This window comes from Pongo abelii, chromosome 9, assembly GCF_028885655.2.
Source record: "Pongo abelii isolate AG06213 chromosome 9, NHGRI_mPonAbe1-v2.0_pri, whole genome shotgun sequence".
Classification (NCBI taxonomy): domain Eukaryota; kingdom Metazoa; phylum Chordata; class Mammalia; order Primates; family Hominidae; genus Pongo; species Pongo abelii.
Genome location: NC_071994.2, coordinates 76,307,027 through 76,319,054, shown reverse-complemented (window position 1 = coordinate 76,319,054; position 12,028 = coordinate 76,307,027). Strand labels below are relative to the sequence as shown.

The following is a 12,028-nucleotide window of genomic DNA, read 5'->3' as shown; positions in this document are numbered from 1 at the left end:
CAGCACTGCTGCTGTCTGTTCTGCTGAGCCTGCTGTCTCCTTCCCTATTCTCTCCCAGTGGCCAACAAGTGGATACATGAGTATGGACAGGAATTCCGCAGACCCTGCAGCTCCAGCCCTGAAGACTGAACTGTTGGCAGAGAGAAGCTGGTGGAGTCCTGTGGCTTTCCAGAGAAGCCGGGAGCCAAAAGCTGGGGTAGGAGAGAAGAAAGCAGAGCAGCCTCCTGGAGGAAGGCCTTGTCAGCTTTGTCTGTGCCTCGCAAATCAGAGGCAAGGGAGAGGTCGTTACCAGGGGACACTGAGAATGTGCCCCAGCCACGGGAGTCAGAGTAGGATGCACAGTACAAAGGAGGGGGGAGTGGAGGCCTGAGAGGGAAGTTTCTGGAGCTCAGATACTCTCTGTTGGGAACAGGACATCTCAACAGTCTCGGGTTCGATCAGTGGGTCTTTTGGCACTTTGAACCTTGACCACAGGGACCAAGAAGTGGCAATGAGGACACCTGCAGGAGGGGCTAGCCTGACTCCCAGAACTTTAAGACTTTCTCCCCGCTGCCTTCTGCTGCAGCCCAAGCAGGGAGTGTCCCCTTCCCAGAAGCATATCCCAGATGAGTGGTACATTATATAAGGATTTTTTTAAGTTGAAAACAACTTTCTTTTCTTTTTATATGATGGTTTTTTAATACAGTCATTAAAAATGTTTACAAATAATTTTTCCCAACTGAGAATATTCGTACATTATAAAGCTGAGTGGAAAAAAAGGGAGAGTGCAGTTGGCCCTCCACATCCATGTGTTCCCCATCTGTGGATTCCACCTTGGATTGAAAATATTTGAAAAAAAACCATGGATAATAACAGACTTTATTCTGTACATGCTCAGTACAGATGCAATAGATTGTATTGTATTCCCTGAACAATACAGTATAACATCTTCTTACATAGCATTTACATTGTGTTAGGTGTTATAAGTAATCTAGAGGTGACAAAGTATATGGGAGGATGTGTGCAGGTTACAGGTTATATGCAAATACTACACCATTTTATACAAGAGACTTGAACATCTGTAGATTTTGGTATCCTCTTGAAGTCCTGGAACAAACTCCCCATGGATGCTGAGGGATGACTGTACAGCATTTTATTTATGCTATAATCTCGGTGCAGCTCACCTCCCACCACTGTCCCCGGCTACGTTCCAGATGCTGGAATTCTTTCTTGTCCCCATCACCACCATGCCCATCACCACCACCTTCACTCCCACTTCTCAGGCCTTGACATTTGTCATCCCCTCAGTCTTTCCACTGCTGAGCTCTTTTCATCATTCCACTCAATGCAGTGGCTAAATATTACCTCACAGAGCTTCCGTGACCATGCCACCACCCAGCCACTTTCTTTCATATGAACTGACTTTGTTTTCTTTATAACACTTATCAGGATTGAAATGACTTTGTTCATTTGTTTAATTTTGGTCAGTTGCCTTCCTTGCAGGGAAAGTGCTTTGGGGCTGTGCTGTACTTTGTAAATGCCTCTATTCCAGCCCTCAGGTCACTGTATTTCAATGTTTATATATTTGCCAGGCTGCTCCCACTAGGCTCTGTGCTCTTCATTCCTCTTGGTAGCCCCAGAAGAAGGTCTGGTTCAACATAAGTAGGCATTCAGCAATTCTGCAAAGGCATCCTTTGAGCTGTGCTCTGGAGGACAGGTAGACTTTTTATAAGCAGAGTGTGATGAGAAGTGTTTCCCAGCAGTAGGTCTAGCAGGGGCTAAGTCTACATGGATGGGTGATTGTGATATTTGGGCACTTGTGCCAAGAGAACATTTCAGGCCACTTGGCTTAGGATCCTTCACAGGGCTGTGGGCATGTATTGCTCATAAGGAAGCCACATAGTGCAAGGACTGGGTGGTTGGATGCCTGCCATCTCTGCCCCTTCCCCGCAAGCCCATATGACCTCAGCTTCCCAGAGCTCTGTGGCCCCAAGGGAAAGGCTCTGATGTTCTAATACCCAGCTTCCTCAGAGTCTGAAGTGCACCTTGTCACATTCCCAGGATTTCTGCAGAGCACACCAGGATTCTGGAAATCCTCTTACTAAATTACTGCCACTACTCACAACCTGCCTCCTCCAGTTCCAAGAGGAACAGGCTTGAGACGAGACAGAAAGCGACTGTCTTGGAGGCTTTCTGTCTCCCTTTTCTTCACAGGGGAGGCTGCTCCGTTTTCTTCACAGAACCTGGACTTCTCAGAATTACAGGATGGGTCTGAGCTAATCAGAGCAATGGCACCATTCTAAGAGCTTCATGCATTAAATATTTAATGCTCATTCCAACCCTATGATGTCAATACAGTTATCCCCATTTTACAGATAAGGAGGCAGTTTTATAGAGTTAAGTCACTTGTTGAGAGTACCACAGACCGGCCCCAAATCTTGTGCTTTTAATAATGTCTGAGATGGGGCAGTTATCAAACATCTTGACCAGGCGACTGAGACCCAGGAAAGTCTGGCTGCAAATTAATAACTGCTTAATGAGTAATCCTCAGGGGAAGGCCCTGGGCTCAGTGGGTGCTGTGGGGATACAGAGGATAGAGCCCTGGAAGCTGGGCCGGTAGGGGGATAAGACAAAATGCATCCTGAGTTCAGTGTCATTGAAGCACAATGTGAAAATGTTGCACACAGAAAGAGATGAACTACCACTGAATGCTGCCGTCAAGAGGTAGGGGAGCCTTGGGATTTGGGGTAGTGAGAAAGCCTCATTTGTTTATTCAAGTCACACTGACAAGGTGCCTACTCAGTGCCAGGCCCTTGCTGGCACTAGGGAGGGAAAGGAGAATTAGATGCTGACCCTGCCCCTAGAAATGGAGCAGACCCTCGAATCATCATGAAACCATGTGGCCATGAGTGGAGACATGAACAGGCTGCATTAAGAGGCTCCCCTCACCCCTGGAAGTTTCATGAGAAGGAGGGACTTGAGCAAATCTTGAAGATGAGCAGGGTCCCTAGAGGCTGAGAAGGAGAGACCAGGCTGGGCGTGTACTAGGGGGCATGTGTAGGGACAGCAACACCTTACTTTTGGCCAGCATGTTCATTTTAAAAACGCTTTACCACTCCACTTGAACTTCATCTCCCCAGGGAGGAGAGCATACATAGCAGGTACTGTGGAAAGTGAGGTAGGAATGGTTAGTGGCTTCCTGGGGCTTCATGGTAGAGCTGGGGCTGGTCTGTCTCCCTTACCAGTTCTTCTTTCCACCAGATGGCTTTCAAAGCCACATCACTCCTAGAGTGGAAAGGCCTAATTCTTATATTTGCACTAATTATTATGTTTGCCTAATTCTATATTTGCACTAGTCTCCATACCCTCTGAATCTGACTAGTCCTGATAAAGTGGCGTGGCCTTGGGCCCCACTTAGTAGATAGATAGATATCTAATTCTAAGTAGAGTCAACTGTGGCTTGGGGCATTGATTTTTTTTATAATTTTGTTTCTTTCTTTCTTGAACTCCTAAGCTCAAGTGATCCTCCTGCCTCAGCCTCCAAAGTGCTAGGATTACAGGCATGAGCCACAGTACCCAGCCTGTTTTCTTTCTTTCTTGCACTGTTCTGTGAGCTGTTTTCCAACAGCCTTGTCCAACCTGGGTTTCTGGCACTACACTATGTATCACTTGCAAGCCTCATTCCACATAATATTCTTCTTTATTTATTTATTTATTATTATTATACTTTAGGCATATCTCCCAATGCTATCCCTCCCCACTCCCCCCACCCCACAACAGTCCCCAGAGTGTGATGTTCCCCTTCCTGTGTCCATGTGTTCTCATTGTTCACTTCCCACCTATGAGTGAGAATATGCGGTGTTAGGTTTTTTGTTCTTGCGATAGTTTACTGAGAATGATGATTTCCAATTTCATCCATGTCCCTACAAAGGACATGAACTCATCATTTTTTATGGCTGCATAGTATTCCATGGTGTATATGTGCCACATTTTCTTAATCCAGTCTATCATTGTTGGACATTTGGGTTGGTTCCAAGTCTTTGCTATTGTGAATAATGCCACAATAAACATACGTGTGCATGTTCCTTTATAGCAGCATGATTTACAGTCCTTTGGGTATATACCCAGTAATGGGATGGCTGGGTCAAATGGTATTTCTAGTTCTAGATCCCTGAGGAATGGCCACACTGACTTCCACAATGGTTGAACTAGTTTACAGTCCCACCAACAGTGTAAAAGTGTTCCTATTTCTCCACATCCTCTCCAGCACCTGTTGTTTCCTGACTTTTTAATGATTGCCATTCTAACTGGTGTGAGATGATATCTCATTGTGGTTTTGATTTGCATTTCTCTGATGGCCAGTGATGATGAGCATTTTTTCATGTGTTTTTTGGCTGCATAAATGTCTTCTTTTGAGAAGTGTCTGTTCATGTCCTTCGCCCACTTTTTGATGGGGTTATTTGTTTTTTTCTTGTAAATTTGTTTGAGTTCATTGTAGATTCTGGATATTAGCCCTTTGTCAGATGAGTAGGTTGCGAAAATTTTCTCCCATTTTGTAGGTTGCCTGTTCACTCTGATGGTAGTTTCTTTTGCTGTGAAGAAGCTCTTTAGTTTAATTAGATCCCATTTGTCAATTTTGGCTTTTGTTGCCATTGCTTTTGGTGTTTTAGACATGAAGTCCTTGCCCATGCCTGTGTCCTGAATGGTAATGCCTAGGTTTTCTTCTAGGGTTTTTATGGTTTTAGGTCTAACGTTTAAGTCTTTAATCCATCTTGAATTAATTTTTGTATAAGGTGTAAGGAAGGGATCCAGTTTCAGCTTTCTACATATGGCTAGCCAGTTTTCCCAGCACCATTTATTAAATAGGGAATCCTTTCCCCATTGCTTGTTTTTCTCAGGTTTGTCAAAGATCAGATCGTTGTAGATATGCGACGTTATTTCTGAGGGCTCTGTTCTGTTCCATTGATCTATATCTCTGTTTTGGTACCAGTACCATGCTGTTTTGGTTATTGTAGCCTTGTAGTATAGTTTGAAGTCAGGTAGTGTGATGCCTCCAACTTTGTTCTTTTGGCTTAGGATTGACTTGGCGATGCGGGCTCTTTTTTGGTTCCATATGAACTTTAAAGTAGTTTTTTCCAATTCTGTGAAGAAAGTCATTGGTAGCTTGATGGGGATGGCATTGAATCTGTAAATTACCTTGGGCAGTATGGCCATTTTCACGATATTGATTCTTCCTACCCATGAGCATGGAATGTTCTTCCATTTGTTTGTATCCTCTTTTATTTCCTTGAGCAGTGGTTTGTAGTTCTTGAAAAGGTCCTTCACGTCCCTTGTAAGTTGGATTCCTAAGTATTTTATTCTCTTTGAAGCAATTGTTCATGGGAGTTCACTCACGATTTGGCTCTCTGTTTGTCTGTTGTTGGTGTATAAGAATGCTTGTGATTTTTGTACATTGATTTTGTATCCTGAGACTTTGCTGAAGTTGCTTATCAGCTTAAGGAGACTTTGGGCTGAGACGATGGGGTTTTCTAGATATACCATCATGTCGTCTGCAAACAGGGACAATTTGACTTCCTCTTTTCCTAATTGAATACCCTTTATTTCCTTCTCCTGCCTGATTGCCCTGGCCAGAACTTCCAACACTATGTTGAATAGGAGTGGTGAGAGAGGGCATCCCTGTCTTGTGCCAGTTTTCAAAGGGAATGCTTCCAGTTTTTGCCCATTCAGTATGATATTGGCTGTGGGTTTGTCATAGATAGCTCTTATTATTTTGAGATACGTCCCATCAATACCTAATTTATTGAGAGTTTTTAGCATGAAGGTTGTTGAATTTTGCCAAAGGCCTTTTCTGCATCTATTGAGATAATCATGTGATTTTTGTCTTTGGTTCTGTTTATATGCTGGATTACATTTATTGATTTGCGTATATTGAACCAGCCTTGCATCCCAGGGATGAAGCCCACTTGATCATAATGGATAAGCCTTTTGATGTGCTGCTGGATTCGGTTTGCCAGTATTTTATTGAGGATTTTTGCATCAATGTTCATGATGGATATTGGTCTAAAATTCTCTTTTTTGGTTGTGTCTCTGCCTGGCTTTGGTATCAGGATGATGCTGGCCTCATCAAATGAGTTAGGGAGGATTCCCTCTTTTTCTGTTGATTGGAATAGTTTCAGAAGGAATGGTACCAGTTCCTTCTTGTACCTCTGGTAGAATTCGGCTGTGAATCCATCTGGTCCTGGACTCTTTTTGGTTGGTAAGCTATTGATTATTGCCACAATTTCAGCTCCTGTTATTGGTCTATTGAGAGATTCAACTTCTTCCTGGTTTAGTCTTGGGAGAGTGTATGTGTCAAGGAAATTATCCATTTCTTCTAGATTTTCTAGTTTATTTGCATAGAGGTGTTTGTAATATTCTCTGATGGTAGTTTGTATTTCTGTGAGATCGGTGGTGATATCCCCTTTATCATTTTTTATTGCGTCTATTTGATTCTTCTCTCTTTTTTTCTTTATTAGTCTTGCTAGCAGTCTATCAATTTTGTTGATCCTTTCAAAAAACCAGCTCCTGGATTCATTAATTTTTTGAAGGGTTTTTTGTGTCTCTATTTCCTTCAGTTCTGCTCTGATTTTAGTTATTTCTTGCCTTCTGCTAGCTTTTGAATGTGTTTGCTCTTGCTTTTCTAGTTCTTTTAATTGTGATGTTAGGGTGTCAATTTTGGATCTTTCCTGCTTTCTCTTATGGGCATTTAGTGCTATAAATTTCCCTCTACACACTGCTTTGGATGCATCCCAGAGATTCTGGTATGTTGTGTCTTGGTTCTCGTTGGTTTCAAAGAACATCTTTATTTCTGCCTTAATTTCGTTATGTACTCAGTAGTCATTCAGGAGCAGGTTGTTCAGTTTCCATGTAGTTGAGTGGTTTTGAGTGAGATTCTTAATCCTGAGTTCTAGCTTGATTGCACTCTGATCTGAGAGATAGTTTGTTATAATTTCTGTTCTTTTACATTTGCTGAGGAGAGCTTTACTTCCAAGTATGTGGTCAATTTTGGAATAGGTGTGGTGTGGTGCTGAAAAAAATGTATATTCTGTTGATTTGGGGTGGAGAGTTCTGTAGATGTCTATTAGGTCCGCTTGGTGCAGAGCTGAGTTCAATTCCTGGGTATCCTTGTTGACTTTCTGTCTCATTGATCTGTCTAATGTTGACAGTGGGGTGTTAAAGTCTCCCGTTATTAATGTGTGGGTGTCTAAGTCTCTGTGTAGGTCACTCAGGACTTGCTTTATGAATCTGGGTGCTCCTGTATTGGGTGCATATATATTTAGGATAGTTAGCTCTTCTTGTTGAATTGATCCCTTTACCATTATGTAATGGCCTTCTTTGTCTCTTTTGATCTTTGTTGGTTTAAAGTCTATTTTATCAGAGACGAGGAGTGCAACCCCTGCCTTTTTTTGCTTTCCATTTGCTTGGTAGATCTTCCTCCATCCTTTTATTTTGAGCCTATGTGTGTCTCTGCACGTGAGATGAGTTTCCTGAATACAGCACACTGATGGGTCTTGACTCTTTATCCAGTTTGCCAGTCTGTGTCTCTTAATTGGAGCATTTAGTCCATTTACATTTAAAGTTAATATTGTTATGTGTGAATTTGATCCTGTCATTATGATGTTAGCTGGTTATTTTGCTCGTTAGTTGATGCAGTCTCTTCCTAGTCTCGATGATCTTCACATTTTGGCATGATTTTGCAGCAGCTGGTACCAGTTTTGCCTTTCCATGTTTAGTGCTTCCTTCAGGAGCTCTTTTAGGGCAGGCCTGGTGGTGGCAAAATCTCTCAGCATTTGCTTGTCTGTAAAGTATTTTATTTCTCCTTCACTTATGAAGTTTAGTTTGGCTGGATATGAGATTCTGAGTTGAAAATTCTTTTCTTTAAGAATGTTGAATATTGGCCCCCACTCTCTTCTGGCTTGTAGAGTTTCTGCCGAGAGATCCGCTGTTAGTCTGATGGGCTTCCCTTTGAGGGTAACTCGACCTTTCTCTCTGGCTGCCCTTAACATTTTTTCCTTCATTTCAACTTTGGTGAATCTGACAATTATGTGTCTTGGAGTTGCTCTTCTCGAGGAGTATCTTTGTGGCGTTCTCTGTATTTCCTGAATCTGAATGTTGGCCTGCCTTGCTAGATTGGGGAAGTTCTCCTGGATAATATCCTGCAGAGCATTTTCCAACTTGGTTCCATTCTCCCCGTCACTTTCAGGTATGCCAATCAGACGTAGATATGGTCTTTTCACATAGTCCCATATTTCTTGGAGGCTTTGCTTGTTTCTTTCTATTCTTTTTTCTCTAAACTTCCCTTCTCACTTCATTTCATTCATTTCATCTTCCATCGCTGATACCCTTTCTTCCATTTGATCGCATCGGCTTCTGAGGTTCCTGCATTCTTCATGTAGTTCTCGAGCCTTGGTTTTCAGCTCCATCAGCTCCTTTAAGCACTTCTCTGTATTGGTTATTCTAGTTAGACATTCTTCTAAATTTTTTTCAAAGTTTTCAACTTCTTTGCCTTTGGTTTGAATATCCTCCCGTAGCTCGGAGTAATCTGATCGTCTGAAGCCTTCTTCTCTCAGCTTGTCAAAGTCATTCTCCATCCAGCTTTGTTCCATTGCTGGTGAGGAACTGCGTTCCTTTGGAGGAGGAGAGGCGCTCTGCTTTTTAGAGTTTCCAGTTTTTCTGCTCTGTTTTTTCCCCATCTTTGTGGTTTTATCTACTTTTGGTCTTTGATGATGGTGATGTATAGATGGGTTTTTGGAGTGGATGTCCTTTCTGTTTGTTAGTTTTCCTTCTAACAGACAGGACCCTCAGCTGCAGGTCTATTGGAGTACCTGGCCGTGTGAGGTGTCAGTCTGCCCCTGCTGCGGGGTGCCTCCCACTTAGGCTGCTCGAGGGGTCAGGGGTCAGGGACCCACTTGAGGAGGCAGTCTGTCCGTTCTCAGATCTCCAGCTGCATGCTAGGAGAACCACTGCTCTCTTCAAAGCTGTCAGACAGGGACATTTAAGTCTGCAGAGGTTACTGCTGTCTTTTTGTTTGTCTGTGCCCTGCCCCAGAGGTGGAGCCTACAGAGGCAGGCAGGCCTCCTTGAGCTGTGGTGGGCTCCACCCAGTTCGAGCTTCCCGGCTGCTTTGTTTACCTAAGCAAGCCTGGGCAATGGTGGGCACCCCTCCCCCAGCCTCACTGCCGCCTTGCAGTTTGATCTCAGACTGCTGTGCTAGCAATCAGCGAGACTCCGTGGGCATAGGACCCTCTGAGCCAGGTGCGGGATATAATCTCCTGGTGCTCCGTTTTTTAAGCCCATCGAAAAAGTGCAGTATTCGGGTGGGAGTGACCCGATTTTCCAGGTGCCGTCTGTCACCCCTTTCTTTGACCAGGAAAGGGAACTCCCTGGCCCCTTGAGCTTCCCGAGTGAGGCAATGCCTCGCCCTGCTTCGGCTCGTGCATGGTGCGCACACCCACTGACCTGCGCCCACTGTCTGGCACTCCCTAGTGAGATGAACCTGGTACCTCAGATGGAAATGCAGAAATCACCCATCTTCTGCGTCGCTCACGCTGGGAGCTGTAGACCGGAGCTGTTCCTATTCGGCCATCTTGGCTCCTCCCCCAGATAATATTCTTTACATTAAAGTCTATTATCATTATCATTAGTAACCACATCATTTATGATAGGCCAGGCACTGTGCTGAGAACTTAGGTGTATTTGTCTCCTTTAAGCCTCAAAATGAGATGAGTTCTATTATGCCCATTTTATAGATGAGGGAAACTGAGGCAGAGAACGTATAACTTGCCTGAAGTCATCCAAGTATAAAATAGCAGAGGCAGGATTCAAATCCATGTCAATCTGTCACCAAAGACCTTAACTAGCCCTCCGTTGTCTGCATTCCATGTTATTTTGCTGTCACTTCTGTGCTTCCATTGGCAATAATCTTTTGGTGCCAATAATTTTAGGGCGGGGGGTGTCTGCAACATTTTCCCAGGTATTGAAAAGGTCTATCCCTTGTGCCACTGATGCCTAATGGTTAAGAACTCTTGTCAGATGTAGATATTTGTTGAATATAGAAATGAATCAGTTCCACAAATGTATGGTGAACACTGGTTGAGTGAGCTGCCCGTGCTAGCTGCTCCATGAGAATCCAAGAAAAGAAGACAGCCTGCTCACTGCCCTTAAGGCAGAGCTGGTCCATGCCCAAATGTAAGCGAGAATTGGATAGAATCAAGTGGGAAGCTGTGTGCTGCTCATCCTAAGGATTGTGGGAGCTTGGAGAGAGGGCAGGGCCCTATGGCCGGAATATGCTGAGGGTATCCATATTGGAGCCCCAGGAACACATGGAAAGAGTAAGAATGTGTGCCTGTAGAGCACAAGGTGCAGCAGCCACCCTGCTTGTCCCTCTTTCACACACAACAGGGGAGCAGAGAGAGCTGTCTGGGAGGAGGAAGCAAGAGAGTGTTGATTCTGGGGGACTCTTGTCCAGTAATGCCAACGGCAGCACAAACTGCCTTTTCATGGAACCACTGAAAGAGTCTCCTGTTGGGGGCCTTGGCTGCTCAAGCTGGGAGAAGCCAAAGGAGCCTGAGTGTAGGGGCTGGGGTGGGGAGAGAGGGACATTTACCTGCAGATTGCTGTGTACTCAGTAGAACTATGAAATCGGCTAAGGGCTAGGGGGAGGAAACAAACATATGTGCCTACTCTTTACCATGGATCACTCTCCTGTATCATATTCACAACAGTTATCATCCCTTTTGGCAAAGGAGGAAAGTGGGGTTTAAAGAAAAGACATCACTGAGTTCACACATCCAGGGGCAGAACCAGGATCTGGAGCTTGGGGGGAAGTCTCCCCCTTCCCCTAGCTGCTTCTAACCTCTTTCTGGACTTTTCTCTCTTCCCCACTGTGGACCCCCACAATTTTCTCCCCCTTCAGAATCAGAGCCTGCCTCTTTCCCTTCTTTCTCTCTGCCACATCCCTCTTTATATTCACTTCATTGGTCACAGGACCCCTCCTATCAAGTGCTTGATCTGCCCATTCTCCCTAAGGTTTGAGTGACAGAGTTTCCCTGTCCTTGACAGGGGCATATTTGCATTAGAAATGGGTAGCCTGGTGTAATCAAGGATTATCTCAAAGGAACGACTTGCTAGGAGTGGATTCTAGGCACCAGATGCCTGAGTGGTGACAGTGTTTTTGGTTAAGGGTTCAAGGGCATCGCTCAGATGGAGCCCCATAGATAATGACATCTCTACCATCTTTAAAGCCCACCACATTTTCAGATGGAGCATAACTAAAAAATAATGACCACCATGTCTCCTGTTCATCTGCTTATCACCTTATGGGACTGGAGGGCAGTGGTTAGTTCCCCTGCCCCAGAAAAGTAAAGCAACTTGCCCATAATTACACTGTGTGTCAGTGTCAGCTCAAGACTAGAAGCAAGGTTTCCTGGCTCAGAGACCCGTGCTTTTTCCAAAGCGCCATAGGTGCTTCTTGGAACAGTTGCACAGTGGGCAAATAATGGTACCAACCCTTGATGGTATTTTAATGAGCACAGACTGCATGTATGGCCTGTCATTTATTCATTCAGCTAAGCATTCCTGATGTTGCCTCTGGGTCAGGACCTTTGCTGGGGCTGAGGATGCTGAGATGACTGATTGAGTCTCTGACCTTGCAGAGCTCCCAGAAAGGAGAACCCACAGTGACTATACTAGTGAAATACTAATGAAAATACTGACATATGTGAAAATAGTTACAATCTCAGCAAAATACTAGTGAAAGAGGAACATATAAAATGTTATTGATAACGGCAGGAAGCAGACAAATGCCTAGGCAGATAGGTTCGGGTCCCCAGTGAAACACAACCTTCAAGCCAAAGACAGTTTAAAGTCGAGCTACAAGTCCCAGGTAAATCCATGGACCAGATTGAGAACCTGTTTTCCCATTCAGTGTGCTTTCCTCTGATTGCTCCCCACCTTTCACCTATTTTACATATACCTACCCTTTCCTAATTTTTTTTTATACTGTGAATGGT

The 12,028-nt window shown here is 44.2% G+C and overlaps 1 protein-coding gene across 5 annotated transcripts in view; it reads left to right on the top strand.

The window, feature by feature from the left end:
* The window catches only part of P4HA3 (prolyl 4-hydroxylase subunit alpha 3), an 84,681-nt gene that overhangs the window by 61,485 nt on the left and 11,168 nt on the right, over positions 1-12,028 (top strand). For 2 of the 5 annotated variants that reach the window (XR_008511282.1, XR_008511280.1), the window contains exon 13: positions 59-196. Coding sequence is in view for 2 of the 5 variants with exons in the window: in XM_009246833.2 (XP_009245108.1) it covers positions 59-370 (312 nt within the window). In the remaining 3 variants the exon portion in view is untranslated. Of the gene's footprint in view, positions 1-58; positions 797-12,028 lie in introns of those variants that run through there. The other 3 variants (XR_008511283.2, XM_009246833.2, XM_002822239.4) reach the window with 3 other exon arrangements.